At 42.5% G+C, this 16,844-nt stretch overlaps 1 protein-coding gene across 1 annotated transcript; it reads right to left on the bottom strand.

Annotated features, from left to right (window-relative positions):
- Positions 1-1,019: 1,019 nt before the first annotated feature.
- Positions 1,020-5,371, bottom strand: tmem254 (transmembrane protein 254). The gene is made up of 4 exons (XM_079280993.1): positions 5,236-5,371; positions 3,559-3,662; positions 2,932-2,991; positions 1,020-2,572 (listed from the first exon to the last, which is right to left on the bottom strand). The coding sequence occupies exons 1-4, from the start codon at positions 5,320-5,322 to the stop codon at positions 2,452-2,454; spliced, it is 372 nt and encodes a 123-aa protein (XP_079137119.1). The 5' UTR covers positions 5,323-5,371; the 3' UTR covers positions 1,020-2,451.
- Between the last annotated feature and the right edge of the window lie 11,473 nt (positions 5,372-16,844).

Genomic DNA, 16,844 nt, shown 5'->3' with positions numbered 1-16,844 from the left:
TTAGCCTCCTTCTCCATTCTTCCAGAATCAGCTGTGGTCTTCACCAGAGTATGATAAAGTCCCCAGGCTTTTTTACTCCGATCCAAGTAGGAAGACTTCTCCTGTTGCCACAGTAAATCTCTATTCTTCAGCTCATTCTGAGCCTTGAAAAAGGCTGCCTTGAGTTTACTGTTCTCATCTACCAGTTCAACAATTCTAGCCTGATAGATTCTGAAATCGGGGAAATACAAAGTTTTATTAAGAAACCAAATTTTCGGGAGGCCCAATTAGCGGCCATCTTGGATTTTTGAATGGCCAATCAGGCAGGTTTGACCAGATACCAAGATTTCATGCTTGTATCATAATTTGCAATATGACACTACGGCACCCGGCGAGAGAGCTGTTCATTCAGAGAGGTTTGGGCTTTTACAAACGTGACGTCATCAGGGCAGTCAAGCGGAATCTCGCGATGAAAACAAAACCTGCAGCTGCAACGTTGAAGGCTGATCAGCATTCGTACAATTGACCTAAAACCTAATTTGAATAAAGATCGATACTTTATCTCGTATCTTTAAACATCCGTGTGCTCAGTGTGAGTTTACAGTCATTGATGTTTTCCACACTGTCAGCATCATACAATAACTTATATTCACAATCTGTGGTTCAAATACAGAGAAGTTGGGCTCGTTCTGGCACTAAATAACAAGACAGTATATTGAGCTGAGTAGCTTAAAAGCAATGACTTATTTCGACATACTTTATAATGACGTTTCTTTTTCATTTCGACGTGCTATAATATTACTCTTTAAAGACTTTCATCAACATGCCATACTATGACTAGGGATGGGTATCGTTGGGATTTTATCGATACTAGTACTCTTATCGGTTCTTTTTGATTATTTTGTGAGAAACATATACAATTTCAAATACAATTAAGAAAATAATCAACATTGCTTTATTATTCTTGTGTGTGTACAAATGAAGCTTAAGCAGAAGTTCAGTCCGGAAGACTCTCTTTACACTCCTTTTCATTCATAAGCTCTCAGTGTCCCTTCAGCCAATCACATCGCTGCTGTCAACCTTTATAAGTGTGCTCCTCTCTGCTGCTGTCAGTTGTCATTTCAGCACAATTGGATGCGACCCTCCTCCACCCGTCACCTCCAGCATCACAGTCATGCTACTCATCATCACCACCAGTGTCTGGTCTCCAGGGGATTCCACCTTATCTGACCTCAGCATCACTACCCCTCTATTATCCTACTTCAGGATGGAGTCCAATCGCCAAAGACACATTTTAGGCCGTTCACTTAGGCAGCAGGTTCATACTCATGTAGAGAGGATGGGGTCATGAGTTGGGGTCAAACAGGTGCATGTGACTGCATGAGCGTTATACAGATGTTATGACAGAGAACATCTGTGAATTGGATATCTTAAGAGAAATATAGAAAACAGGAAAATCCTGCTGAAATCTTTCATTTCATTCATGACATTTCAATCAGTCAACAAAGGTCACCTTCCCTTGTTTCCTTCATTATGATCCCTATTTAGAGAAGCATCGCTCCTTCATGATGTCGTAGCAGACCTCCACCACCTGAGGGCGCAGCAGAACAAGACGTGTCAGGGAGAGAAGAGTAGAAGCGAGATCCTAACAGAAGAGGATTGAGAGCAGATGCACACCATCCTTGATGAAGGATCTCAGTGGAAGAACCCTTTAATGACCTAACGTTCATATCTGCAGACCTGATGGCTCGTTGTAAAACTAGAGACTCGTGATTCTTTTCAATGATCGACTTAATTCATTTCTAAAGAGCCACAGAGCTTTTTCACAGCAGACATGTTGAGTGCTCACAGTGTCTGATCTTAGTAGGAAAAGCAGCGGTTAGAATGAAGCCGCAGCATTTTGAGCATTTCAAGAGGAATAGAAAATGATGAAGCAGAGCACATTTCATTCAGTTTGTTAAGTCACTCTTTATTTTTGCAGCGTTAACATGAAGAGCTTCCAGTCTGTGTACAGAAAATGGGAACGTGAAAGGCAGAGCAGCTCTCTTTATATTTCATTCCGGCGAACAGCCATCTGCAGCCAAGAGCATATCATGCTGTCACCCAGGCAGCATGTAAACATCAGGAGAGGACTAAATCATTCTCATAAAAGATTCCCCTTGTATTGCACTCAATATTCAGCCCAGGCCACAATCACCAAGAGAACTCTGATGCTAAAAATAATCTCCGTGAATATTATTGTCGATAAGAAACGTCTACGGTTTGTCAAAATAAAATCCATGGAATGAAATGGAGATGTTGTGTCCATCGTAGGAAAAACACTTCACTTCAATACTTTTATGTTAAAAGGAAGAGAAAGGGCTCAGGTGTCTTCCTCATATCAAAGAGGAAAGACGGTAGAAGAAGAAGAGGCACAAGGAAGCGATTGTCTTCCTGGATTCAGCTCATGCGGTGTTGTTCGGTGGGCCGGAGTCAGTGCTGTTTGGGGCGCTCGGGGTCGTACTTCAGGAGCAGGCCGAGGGAGGCGAAGCCGAACAGGAAGGTCTGGACGAACCACAGGCAGCGAGTGGTCGTGTCGCTGATGCCTTTAGTACTGCGGACAAGAAAACAATGAACCAAAGTCAAGCCAGCAGCCGTTTCAGTGCCTCCAAAATTCTATTTCTACGGACATCAATAAGCGATGAAGAAAAAAATGATGAGAAGTAAAATGTGAGGAATGCTAAATTTCTAAAAGATCGAAATGAGTCAAGATGACCTCATCTATTTTTGTAAAAAACAATACTGATGACAAGCTGAAGCACGAGGTGAGAACACGTGAGAAAGGCAGCTTTTAGATGCTTATTTATTCTGACAGAGCATTTGAGTGAGTCCATTTCATAATAGAAGGTTTGTCAAAAATGCGATCACGTGACCATCTAGTGGACAAATGTGACGGCTTCTTGTCTTCCTTACCTGCACATCCTCAATGCAAGGTAGGCCTCATACACGTGGATCGCCCAGGCGGCCCACCACCTGCAACAGACAGACATGTGCAACACTCATCGGACTCTCGATTGCAATAAAGTTGTTGAACGTTTAGATTCAGTGACGCCGTCTGAGAACATGGCGGAACTTGATGCTTTTGTCTTCCCTCACAGAGCTGAGTAACACCCCGGGCCGCCATTACATCACCCAAACATCCAACCACCGCAGCACGTCACATGACTCAAACAACGACGACAAAGCATTCATCTTTCGACACTCGCCGTCCTAATCCTCTGATGGTGCTGCAGCAGGTCACGTGACTTAAAGGCCTAATTAGCAGAGGGCCCCACCAGTGGAGGTGTAAATGGCTGTGGCTGATTGCGTTTCAGCCCTGTGAGGGCACTTTGCACATCGTTTGGTCGTCACGGATGCTGCTCCGCTGTAAAAAGAAAATCTGTCGGTCGTCTTTCATTCTAATTAGGCAACAACGCAACGCTTTTACCTGAGCATGTGGGGGCTGTGAAGGAAGAGCAATCAATCAAAGAGTATTTACCCTAAGGAAGTGATCACCCCCCCCCCCCCCGCTAACCTCCTGTTAGCAGTGTGTTGACTTACCCTTTGTACATAAGGCCAGCATAGTTATCCACGAGGTGTCTGCAGAAGCTGCCAAATGGACCGAGGTGCTGAAATGGGATTGTTTCCGGCGTGAACACGATGCACTGCAACACACAGAGTAGCGGAGTAGCGCAACGTTAACCCACACAACCTGTGCAGTTGAGAGAAGCCTGCACTTTGTGTGAATGTGCTTTATGACACCACAAGATAACTTCTGTGAAATATTTGAGCAAGATTTTTGACATTTTCATCGTTTTTTTCACTCCTTGGAATTGGGTCATTTTGTCATCCAAAAAAAAGAAAAGAAACAATTGTTACGGTTCAATATCTTTAGAGATTTAAGTCCTAGAGCCATGAGATTCGGTAAAGGCACAGACGAAGTAGTGTTCAGCAGATCCAATTGATTGAAAAGCACAAGCGGATGCTGTATATTTCATTTCTGGCCCTTAAAATGGGTGAAAAAATATTTTGGGCAACAGGCAGCCCCACAAAGTATAATAATATGGACGTAAGAATAGTGTGATTGGTGTACCAGAGTTCAGGGGCTCTAACATAAACATAATCTATAAATACATGGCAAAGATGGGGGTGTGTACTCATTGGGACCAGGGGTCTATATGTGGCCATATTGTTATCTTCATATTCATATTGAACAAAATATAAGGCTGCAAACGGCTTCCTGTCTAAGACACATTTTAAGGTGTGAAAATGCCTAAATTCATGTTGGCAAATTTAAATTTGAAGAGATTTTAAAAAGGGAGCAAAATCATTTGTACGTCATGTGCATTTATTCACTGTTTCATGACATATCTGAATTTTCAAGCCACACTTGAGCAGAGTATGATAACTTCCACAGCAGACTGCAAGTCCCAGTGAAATCGAAATGACATGATGTAGCATTGTGCCACGCTGCAGCATTGTCCTCCCCTGTCCACCTGTGACATGTCAGGTATGTGTCCATGTGGACTATGACTGGTGCATGGGAGGCACAAAGGGAGACTGTTGGCTGGGCCCCTGAACCCAGTGGCTGCGGTAGAGCCGTGTGTCTTCATGTATTACCGACCATAAAATGACTTATAAATAAATTTAACTTGTTGAATATTTGTCATCTTTTTTCTGCAGTAAGGACCCTGTTTACATAACTGTGTACGTGGCAAGTGGTGCCGATGAGTACGGGACACGCGACCATTTGTATGAATATTTGCACCAATTTCCATGTAAAAGTGTACATGTTGGTTCATGTTATCTTTCTGCCTAGCACAGCAGATTACAACTCTTTGAGTTTGGCACGATGCGGTGTGTTTTTTAAAGACAGCGGGCGGTGTCGGGCAAACATTAGCCAGTTAGCTGTTACATTGGACCGCGAACTCGTTCAATGGACTTCGGACAAACAAGTTCGTTTGAACTGTGGTCTCACAGAGGACTGAAATAATCCTGATAAGATTAGATATCAACGAAACCGTGACTTGACAATGACCACGAAGACTACTTTGGCAACACAACAACATTTTCACAAAATGCCAAGTGTTTTAACTTCCCCGCACAGGCGGTTCACGACAGTAGCGTTTTTGAAAACAGTACACGACCCGGAGGACATTTTACGCAACACAATGCGGCGGCATTGACAGTACAGGGATGATTTTACACTTATTATATCTTATATCTTGATGAACTCACAGTGAAATATCCCATCCCCAGTATCACGGAGACGATCCAAAAAGTGCTGGTTCTTTTAAAGTAATCGCATCCATCACTTTTAGCCATAGCTGCTGTTCTGCCGTGCTGCGCTGGTCCCGCTGCCAAATACGACCGTGTAGTAACAGCGGCGAGAAGAGAGCCGACGGGAGGCAGGACAGCATGTTTGCTTTCTTTCGTTTGAATGGGGGGGTGTTACTTACATTATTAAATAATTGGTAATAATTAAAAGACATGATATGCATCAACCTTTGATCGGAAACTGCCATGTGTATCACTCTGGAGTTTTCTTAATGTTCATATAAATATAAAATGTAGGCCTTTGTTTAATTGTGGATTAATAATAACTTGTCACTGCAACGTTGCCCCCTTATGGCTTCTTTGTTGTTTTCACCACGCAGTAGCTTGTATAAATGCACATTAGAGACGATAAGGGAACACATATTGAAGACGGGAGTTACCAACACTGTGACAGACTTCTGGTAGAATATTCTAATGTTTTCAGTTACCGGGAAATATTCAGTATTTTATAATTACTACTTGATTTAAAAAAGTAAAAGTGGTTTCAGTGAACATCCGTGTACTTTTTTTCGCAGCTCTGTCCTAGTTCCTCGCCATGTCGTACAGGATACTACTGTAAGTAGTTCCACATGTTAAAAAAACAGCTACACAATAAAACCATAAAGTAAACAGTGTCTACTAGTTCTCAGTCCTGGTATACTGTTTAGGTAGAGATTAGAGATTTAAGATTCCATACTGCAGGGAATGATACGGTATTTTGCAGAGGGTGATTCTAGCATGAATACTATACCTTCTGAGAATACTGAAATTGGTCACATACTGTAATATTTAATATATATTGCTGTAAGACACGAGTGAGAGGGGATGCATTCAGTAACAATCCCTGTCTTTTAACACTTTGTCCTGTTGCCCCTGAAAAGATATTCTGTCAGGCTATGAGTTCGATCAGAAACTGTGTATTAGAAATACAACCTACAACTGCTATTGTGTTGTATTAGACTTTTTTCTACGACAAATATTCCCAAACAAATAATGCCAATAATGTCATTTTGGAGGTATGCAGCAGCATGTAAATAAATAAGAAAAGATGCACCTAATAAACAATCATCTGCAGATATTTTACCAATAAAAAGGACATACCTTTCCTCTCACCCTGTAGTTGTGCGTGCTTGTCCACAACTACCAAATTAAAAAAGTGTCAAATTATTGTATAAAGTTTGTATTTAAAACTCCAAACATGAAAATCAAACTAAATGCATGTTAATCAAACTACAGGATTCCTTCCAAACAGTAATCCATAAGCTGTTTTGGCGATGCCATCCTCATATGCAAAGTCCCTGCAGCTCAGCAGTTTCCCTGTTTGGGGGATTATGCTTCTCAATTTACATGAAGAGTTAAGATGATCAGATGACTTTTTGCTTTTAAAAACATGCAGATCTCCAAACTAAACAAAGCTCTTTATAGTGATTTTGCATTAGCTGATTAGCCTTTACGCTGGACCAGTGCTTATCAATCAATGTGCTAATCAATGCTCATCAGAATCAGAATCAGTCGATCATTGTATGTAAACTGGGGTAGAGCAAGCATTTAATCTGCTGAAATGGTTTATTGATACGACTCTTTCCCATTTTTATTCTTTTATCAGACTAATTAGTGAAATATGTAGGACGTATTTTTTAATATGGCTATCCAGAATTCATTTAAATCATCACTTCAAAATGAGGGAGTTTGGCCGCCTCGTCGTTGGCAGTGTGTGGTATAAAGTCTGATAGAATTTGGATGAAGCACAGGGAGAGTTGGTGGGACTTTCAGGAGCCGTCTCCACACATGGAGACATTGATTCCGCCAGTTGTCCAGATAAAGATGGAAAAGAGACGGCCTTAGGTCGTTCTGCTGCGTTAGATAACCTCGGGTAGACTTCAAGCTGCATTGTTTTCTAATACACCTACAAATACGATAAATCTGCGTCTGAACTTTGCCCTTTAGTACTGTTTGACTTTAGATTCAGTAAGTTAGCCTTTTACATTTTGGACGCATTTGACATGCAGCTCAGGAATCATTCAATTCAACCAACAGGGAAGAAGTCAAAGGTCAAGACTAGAGTGAAAAAGCATAGGAAGGAATAAACATATATATATTTAATATATATTTCACCTGTTATATTGCATTGTTTTCCACATATGTATATATATATATATATAGCAAGTTAATATATATATATTTCATCTGAGTAATTGCATTGTTCCAGCAGCATGTGAGAGCACAGACGACAGGCTTGACATTCTGATATTAAAGCATCTGCTTACAGCTGAGGTGAAGGCCTGGACATGTTTAACCGTTTCAAACAGTCCTGCCAGAGGCTTTGATGCAGCTATTCTGCGTACTGAGGCTGCTGCCCAACAGTCCAATTCATCAGTGAGTAATTACCCCCCTTTTGTTTACCCTCTTGTGACAGCAGTGAGCTGCTCTGCATGTGAAGAGAAAGAAACGAAACAACAGGAGCCGTTCTGTGTTTCGCTAAGGCCTGTGAGTTAACCATTTCTTCAAGACTGTTGTTGGTTGATCAGCGTCAACAGTGTGCAAAGCTGCCGATGTTTGTGCTGAACACCAATCATATATATATATAAATACTGTATATACACACATTTAAATGGTTTCTGTGTCATCATACAATAAAATAGGCGCAAGATACAAAAAAGAATGTCTGTCTTTGGGCCTTGTATACTTTTGATTTGTCACATATTCAGCAGCACAAAGACACAAACAGTCACAGTTCTCGAGTTAAGTGGTATCGACGAGGCTGACGATCACTGAGAGACTTCCCTTTGTCTCTCCCGAGATCATTCTGCAGTGTGTCATATTTGCCATTGACCTTGCTGCCACTTTGATATGTATGAGGTGATAACGGGAGGGGGGGGGGGTTGGAAGGGCCAGAGTACTTCTGTTGAGAACCCATCCTCAAAGCAAAACAACACCCCACCCCGGCACTCCATGGCCTTCTGGGGTCTCAGGTGATCAATATAAAAGGTACCTGCTGCGAGTCACAGTCACAGTCTCCCGGTGGAGGAACACAGTGTCACACTGATCTCTGTCAGATCAGAAGTCCACTGGAAAGCCATTTGCTCCCAGAGCTTCTTCATTTATTGAACCGCTGCCATGTGGAAGGACTCCAGCAATGGTAAGAAATGCTTTGTGATCTTCACATCAAGACCAGTCTTTGTGTTTTGCTTCATGTCTCGTAGACTTTTGTTTGTAGGATCTACAGCCCTGGATGAGATAGTTAGCAGTGCCAGGGGAATTGGTTTTACAGCACCATGGATGCCAACAACAGAGAAGCCTCCTCAGAATTATTTCAGATTCGTGCAAACACTTTGGCAGCCATTGCATGTGCTGTAAGGCAACTCACCAACCTACTAAATAGGGCGGCTACAAATCTAAAACTTCTCTGCGAATTTGACATTTTTAGAACTAGGTTTGATATAACCAGTGAAAGAAAAACACAGTGGTATTAGAACTGACAGATAACCAGACATTATAACCGTTTATTGTGTAAGGCAGCATGATACAGCATGAAATGAGCACTTTATTCGTACGGATAAATAGCTGGAGATCGACACAATACTTGTTCTTTCTCCATTCAAAAACTTTTATTTTATTGTGTTTTTTTGTGTTGTTTAAATATTGCAGAGTCTGAACTTTTTAAACCAGAAAAGAAAAGGCAGTTAATTATATTTATCACATTCTGAATCTGTGCATTTTATTATTGCATTAACGTTGAATTAGAGCTTTAGAAATAAACCTTTTTGAGTAACTAAACAGCCTCTGGTTCAGAGAACAACAAGAAGGCTATGGAGAACTTACGTTGAACCCGCTCCCCCTCTCCCCCCCAGATGATGCCAGGCCCTCCGGCAGCGGCTCTCATCGCAGCGCCAGTCGCAGGAAGAGAACCAGCTTCTCCAAGGACCACGTTGAGCTCCTGCGCGTCACCTTCGAGACCGACCCGTATCCGGGCATCAGCCTCAGAGAGAGTCTGTCCAAGACCACGGGCCTGCCGGAGTCACGCATCCAGGTACACAGTCGCCCATGCTGCCTTATAATGTAGCCGAGCCCTTGTATCTGGAGGGGGCAGATGTGATGATGATGCAATGAATTAAACTGAGCTGCTTAGAGTCAGTGAAATTGACTGTTCAGATAAGTTTAGGAATTATCTTTATTTATTATTGGAAACTGGTGTTGTTCCGAGATTAAACGCAGCCATGCAGTGCTGTTCATGTGAGCACACACAGGAGGCCGAACACACAGAGGGCCGTGTAGCTTGTGTCGTAAGGCCTTTTGCTCTGCGGTTTCTTATCATAAAAAAGGCTCTGTTTTCAAATGCATCCTGCTTAGAATTGCAGATACCGCTATCACTCTATCGCTTTACGTCGTCTTATCTTTAAAGATGACACAAGCTGTTTTTATCAGGCCCTTGTTTGAGCTCACTGTACAACAAGGCTCTCTGACGGCTGACAGCTGTACTAATTCTGCTGTCCCGCTGCTTCACTGGTGCCTGTTTGCCCAGAAAATGATTAACAGGGCAGATTGTTTTGTTTATTTGTCCCCATCTGAATCTTAGCTTATATATTCTTTTCTTTCTTTCCTGTCCAGGTGTGGTTTCAGAACAGAAGAGCTCGCACCCTGAAGTGCAAAGGAGCCAAGAAAGCTCTGTGGCAGTCTGACAGCCCAGCACGTGACGCCCTGTCTCCACCCCATGCTGTCGCCGGCATGGGCCCGCAGGTCGGCTCCGTCCATCTGCCACCTCAGGGCCCTCCGCCGGCCTACCCGACCCAGGTGAAGGAGGAGATGGAGGTGGCCTGCTACTACAGACAGCGCCCCCCAGCCTACTCCACCATTGAGGAGCACGGTCACTACGGCTCCATGTACAGGCTTCAGCAGGGTAGACCGCTGGGATGCGGCTCCAGCGCGCCGTTGAGGGGCTTCTGGTCCCAACCAGGCAGCCAAACCTCCCCAGTCCCACCCCAGTGGTGCCATTCTCCCCTGGAGATGAGAAGCTACGGATCCAGCTACAGCCAGGCAGCAATCGTGTATCCGGGGTCAGCGGAGCAGCAGATGTACATGCCCTGCTCCACCTCCCACGCCTCGACTCCAGACACCCCGGATTCTGGATACTGGGATGCCAGTCTGGAGAGCAGTCCACTAGTGGAAAGTCGCTACTCGCAGCTGGAGCACTCGTGGAGCAGGGCCGCTCTGGAAGGCTGCAGGGAGGCCGTGCACCCGGCACGGGTCCGGTGTGCCCCCCTGCCCGAGCTGTCCCTGCTGGAGATTCTGGGGGAGCTACATGAGGACTGGTTGGGAGGAGAGGGACTGGACATCCATGCTACTGGGGATAAAATGCCTTTCTGCTAATGGCTCCATCATAAGGATTTACAATTAGAAATCATGTTTATTATTTTGATTCAAGTCATTTGTGTATTGCATCTGTGATGTGTACATATAAGAAGTTCAAACACTCTGCAGAATAATTTAAAATGGGATCCACATTTTCAAAATCCTACATAATTTGTATTTATTCCTCAAAGACGACAATTTCTTTTGTTTAGTGTATTTATTCTTTTATTTGTCTATATTTATGACCTCACAATTTAACATTCATGATTTTCTGCACTTTTATACAAATACATCAGTAATAAACTATGAAATACTTTTCTTTGCTGTTATTTTCAATTCCCAGAATTTGCTTTGGGTTAATGTACGATTTTGCCATTTCAGCACATGAATTCCTCTGGAATCCAGATGTGACAGATTTTCTATTTAGCTGGGAGATAAAGTAGGTCATGCACTGCGACCAGCAGATGGTGCCTGTGAGTTGGGAGAAGGACGAGAGGGACAGACTTTTTTTTTTGTCAGTTAAAAAGAAAATGCTTCTTCTCTTTTCATAGGATGAAATGACAAACACAAGAAAACCAAGTCAATTCAAGTTATCAATCGTATCTCTTTTTATAAAAACAGAAACATCTCAAATAGCCTACATATTTAAATCTGAATGTATTTTTTCTCTATGATTAAAAGCATTTTGGGGCTTTCAGATGAGATTTGACATTTAGACTATACCCTGGTTATTACACAAGTCAAAACAAAACTAGCTAAACAAATATATATTATGGTTTTTGGAACTTAAAAATAGTTTAGTCTACTTTTAGCGAGCTAACATTGTTTGCATTACCTTACAAAACTATTCAGCTACTGTTACAAGAGTTTATATATATGGAGGATTCACATTACGTGCACTAGCTAGCTTTATGACAAAAGTTAGCTTCAGCTCGGTTGCTAGCTGAAAAAGTTGGTGCTTAGCGTGTTTAGCCACCAGCTCCACTGATGAGAATTGGAAATGTGGCGAATAAGAAAAAAAGTATTTCGTGGGGAGAATGGGAAAGATATCCCTAAATGTGTGTCAAGACCCCCCCCCCCCCCAAAAAAAATGATGTTGTTAAAAATAAAATGACCTATGGAGAGGAGTAAAATGAATTAAGGTGTAATTAAATTGATTTCATGAACTGGATAAGGGGAAGAAATAAACAGCTTTTTTGTCAACTGATTAGATGTTAAAGGACATGCGTAAAAGCACATTTCTCTTTAAATGTATTACTAATCATTCAGCTATATCTTTGACTCGTCTGAAACGTTTTACTACAAACTGCCAGCATCAGGGTTGCATAAACATGATTCTATACTTTACCCGACTGAACCTCTGTTGCCCCCTCATCAGATACTGAGGGTTAAATTGTCATGTCAACATCAGCTTTAATGGCCAGGTATGTGGACACAGAATTGCTCTCAATGTACGCACACAGAAATGGACATAACAGCTAAGAACAACCAAGCTGGACAAAAAAGGCAAAGACCAGACAGGACTAATATGTTTTAAAAAACGGGAAAGAATATAGCCTGTTAAATGTTCATCAGTGTGAAGGCCTATGTGGGCAAGAAACAGTTTTTGTGTCAAGATGAAAGAAATCTGGTCCTCCTGTGTTTTCCTCTGACCTGGCGACCATATTTCTTTTTCAAACGTGCAATGGAAACAGTACACAGGATGTTAGGCTCGAGGCTCGACACTGTTTCCCACAACAGCGCAATGTGCTTATGTTGTTTACACTGTCTTGGCCTCCTGCCTTCATCCTCAAGAAAGGAAGGGTGTTGTCCTTTTGCTGGTGTCTGGCATAAGTTCCTGTCCCCAGAAGAAAAGAAAAGAAACACACAACGGGCCGGGACGCGGGAGGGAACGTGGATCTTAAGCCTCCTGTACTCGCTAAAGATAGACCAGCAGAGGAAATGTCGCAGACTGGCGGACATCTGACGTGCGTTGGGCAGGTGTTCGCCAGCACATGACGCTCAATAAGCAAGATGCAGACAGCTGAGCGTAAAGAATGGTGGCAGTAAACCAAAGCAGAATTTCATTGATTCAGAATTTTTGGATTAAAAATTGAAGGACAGATATCTTGCCTGATATCAGAGAGAATCGTCACCTCTGCAGGCAAACTGATATCAGTAATATTTTTGACTATAGCTGCCATTGGCTGACGTGTAATTCTTTTTTTAAAACTTTTAACAAAATGTTATTGGAGGGCATAGAAATATCTGGATTTAGGCCACAGATAACAATGAATTAATTATGTATGAACAATACTCTCGATTGAAAAACAAGTGTAATTATCAGAGCTGGATGAGGCAGTGATGGCACAATTAAAATCAAATGTTTTTATATTCACAATGGCATGGCTACTTCTAACACCAGCTGCCTAGCACCAAACGGCCGACAGACGAAGTTAACGACCTGCTGGTGAATATAGTGTAGCATTTTGCAGCTAAACCAGCTATTTCCCTCAGAAGCTCCAGCTAAATGAGAGTGAATATTGGACTTTTATGTATTAGGTGGACACAAACAGAACTCTAAATTAATGCTAATGTTGCTCCATGCTTGCTGAAGATGTCAGCCAAAAGCCAAACATTCAGTTATTGTAGGCTTAGACATGCTAGCTGCTCTGTTGGGCTGGCGGCCTAGCTAAGCATGTCATTAGAGCTAAATGCTAACATGCTAACATGTTTATAATGACAATGCTAACATGCTGATGTTTAGATATAATGTTTACCATATTTACCATCTTAGGTTAGCATGCTATCATGCTAAAATTTGCTGATTATTAGTAAAGTAGAGCTGAGTGTCATTAGTTTTGCAAGTATTTAGTCATAAACCAAAGTATTGGGGTTGGTAGAGTAGCCATCTGCATGTGTGCTTTCTTGTGTGGTTTGAGTCACGTTAGTTTGCTGTGAGTAGGTCAATTTCAGTGTTTGGTTTAAATTGATTTTTATTGTAGTGGCAGCAGTGCAGTTTAGCCCCACTTTGTTTCATTTCTTTGCCTGTTCACTTATTGATTTGGTGTAATGTATTTCATGCATTGTCACAGGCAGGGTTGGCCATCTGAAGAATCCAGCAAGAGTGAGCTGGATTAAAAAAATTAAGAATTCGGTCCAGTGTTGCCAACTCCTTTCCAATGAAAGCAGCTTGCAAAACCAGATCCAAAAGTCGCAAAATCTAATCTGCCAAGTCTTTTCGCTCTTCTCCCGACTGGCTGCGGCAAGAGTTCGATTGACAGATCCAATCACCTGCCAAAATCATTTCTTTCTTAGGGTGCCTGCCCTTTTTCAAACAGTTTCCAATGACGGCTTCTCAGTTGGTTCTGTGTAACGAACCATCAAATTTCATTGCAATCAACGGTTAGTGTCATTTGCATTATGTCACCGTAGGCCCTACTGGTGACCATTTCTAGTATGTTTTCATTTCCAGGTACTTTGGAGTGGTTTAGTGTAAAGACAGTGGAAAACAGGCTTTCATTTCCTGCTAAAAGCTACACACACAAGATTAAAGCTGAAGCAGATGACTTGGAGTCAATGGGTGTGACTGTGATCTGTTTCATGATTCCTCTTCAAACTGTCAACAATGTGAAATAATGTCGTCTGTGAACAATCTTTCCCGGAATAGGAAATATGTAACAGCTGCCATTATGTTCAAATGAGGAATGCGTTGAGGATCGACCATCGGCCCTTTAGATGTTGGTTGCAACCTCTCCCATAATACATGCTTGAAAGAAACCTTCATGTCTCCTCATCTTGACCGTGTTACAGTCAGCAGCGATTGCACGACAGTAACGTTTCCTCTAAAGCTACACTCGATCGTAGTGCGTAACGTTGTGCCACATGTTGTCGTCCACTTGGAATCAGCTGAGCGCTTCATGTGATGAGGGTGTATGTGTGTCAGTGTGGTTTGAGGCGTCTCAGTGACATTTTCGCATCACTAACATGTCTGACATGGCCAGCAGACAATGTCTAAACACTGCCTGTTTCGGCCTATCAGCTTGCCTGTGCTGTCATACGCACGCACGCACGCGCGAGCGCACACACACACTCTCCAAAGAATGATTCTCAGAGTCCTCAGCCAGAACAGGAGGTAAATTACACAGGAGGTAAATTATAATTTGTAACGACACAAAGCAATAAAACCGTAAACCGTTTCTAATACAGTGTCTCATATGACTCCTGCTCAACCAAATACGCACAAACACCCACACACACAAGTGTTAACAGCTCTGGCGTTGAACAAACTGGGGGCAGACAGGCGTGTGAGTGATGGTCCTCAGCTGCCGGCGGTTCCGGGGATGAAGCCCACAGCCTTCACGAAAAATACGGCCTGTATTTCAACAAACCCTCCCAGGGAGTCCGATCCGAGCGCTGGGCCACGCGCTCTAATTTAGGAGCTCGTCTGCGCGCCTTGTGATTGCACTGCGCCACTCTCACCCGTCCACGTCCTCAGTTGGTCCACGTCCGCGCTGTGATTGATGTTGGTCAGTGACAGGGTTGGTCAGTCTGTGTGTGTGTGTGTGTGTGTGTGTGTGTGTGTGTGCGTGCGCCTGCATGCTACGTGTATACTACACGATCTGGAGAATAGTGTCTGGAAAGAGGAGACGTGGGAGTGAAGAGCTCTCGCATTTGTTTGCCTTTCCTAAAATAGAACGGACAAGCCACTCGCTGACCAGACTGCAGTCCTCTGTAAATCGGCCGATGTAACACTATTCCATTGAATAGCAATGTCTTCTGGGTCCTGCCAGCGCTGAAGCTACACCCGGCGCACAGCCCTACTCTACCGGACATACTGCACCAACACAATGCGTTACCTTCACCGAATGCCCTCCAAAATAATTGAAGTTCTGCATGGATAACCCCCTGCAGCGATATAATAGGAACGTTGTTGGGATGGCCATGCGGACGGGTAAGGTCACTTCGGAAAGTCATTATTAAGGACCCCAGATACACCACCATTCAGTTATTAAATCTATGACAAAGTCCACTTCATGGTTTATTGCTGACTATTTCATGTTTTAAGGGCAATACTATTTAGTAAAATGTTCTTCATAAAAAAGGTCTACAGCCCTGCAAGCCAATCTGTGAGGCTGTATTGATCAACTTGTATGACACAATAAAGAACATAATAGATGGACTTTAAATTCTTGCAGAGATATCACGTAAATGTGTCAGTACCGGACAATATGACTCTGCAAAATTGACAGAAAGACAAACACAAAAATGTAGAAGAAGCCAAACCCTCCCAAACTTAACATATTCTGCTTTTTATGATCATAGTGTACCCCTTACAAATCCTAATAATCCCTGTCATGGATAACCTTAGCTCAGGAGGTATTTTCCTATGTTGTTTGACAACACACACATATTCCGTGTCAAGTTGGTCAAGCGCTTCTATCCAAGATCCATTTTCAATGGATGTCTCTTCATTATAAAAGAAAACCTTCCACGGGGTCATCAAATGTTTCTATTGAATCATCATGTAACTATAGATCTAGAACGTTAAATAAAGCTCTTTCTACACACTGCGGAGACAGCACTGTGTCAAACACTAAATATGGTGGCTCGCGTTAACAGATTTGTGATTGTACAAAGTATCACATTTATGTACATGTTATGATGGGCACACGAGCAACAGTATGGGAATGGAGTAACACAGTGATTGATGTTAGCCCACGATGAGACTGCTATCAGTGTAAGGTGCTCCCCCCCCCTGTATGACTGTATGAATTTAAATAGAAAATGTAATAGTATTCAATATCAGCATTTGTAATGTATTTTAAAGGTATTTTTAGTATTTTATTGTATCCGTATTTTACAGAACTTTTAAAATATTAGCAGTTCGATTTTTTTATTGTATTTAAGTTCAATTGCTGCACTTATTTCTGGTTTATTTTAATCAGTAAACCAGAAGGTGCCCCCTCAACTGACTTGATTATGTCAAGATGTCTTCATTTGTTATCTTACGTTACACATTCTTTAGCCGTCGCCCCAACCCGGATAGCAGGCACTCGCTTTAGGAACACTTGGCCTAGAGACCAGGGAGATTAAGAGAGACGGAAAAAGGACGTGTGTGTGTGTGCACATTCCTTTCCATGTGTAGAGACACATGCTTTGAAGTTATAAGTGAGCTAATTTGAGGAGACAGCACACACCTG

This window comes from Melanostigma gelatinosum (assembly GCF_949748355.1).
Source record: "Melanostigma gelatinosum genome assembly, chromosome: 12".
Lineage (NCBI taxonomy): Eukaryota > Metazoa > Chordata > Actinopteri > Perciformes > Zoarcidae > Melanostigma > Melanostigma gelatinosum.
Note: the sequence above shows the minus strand (reverse complement) of the source record. Positions and strands in the feature narration are given on the sequence as shown.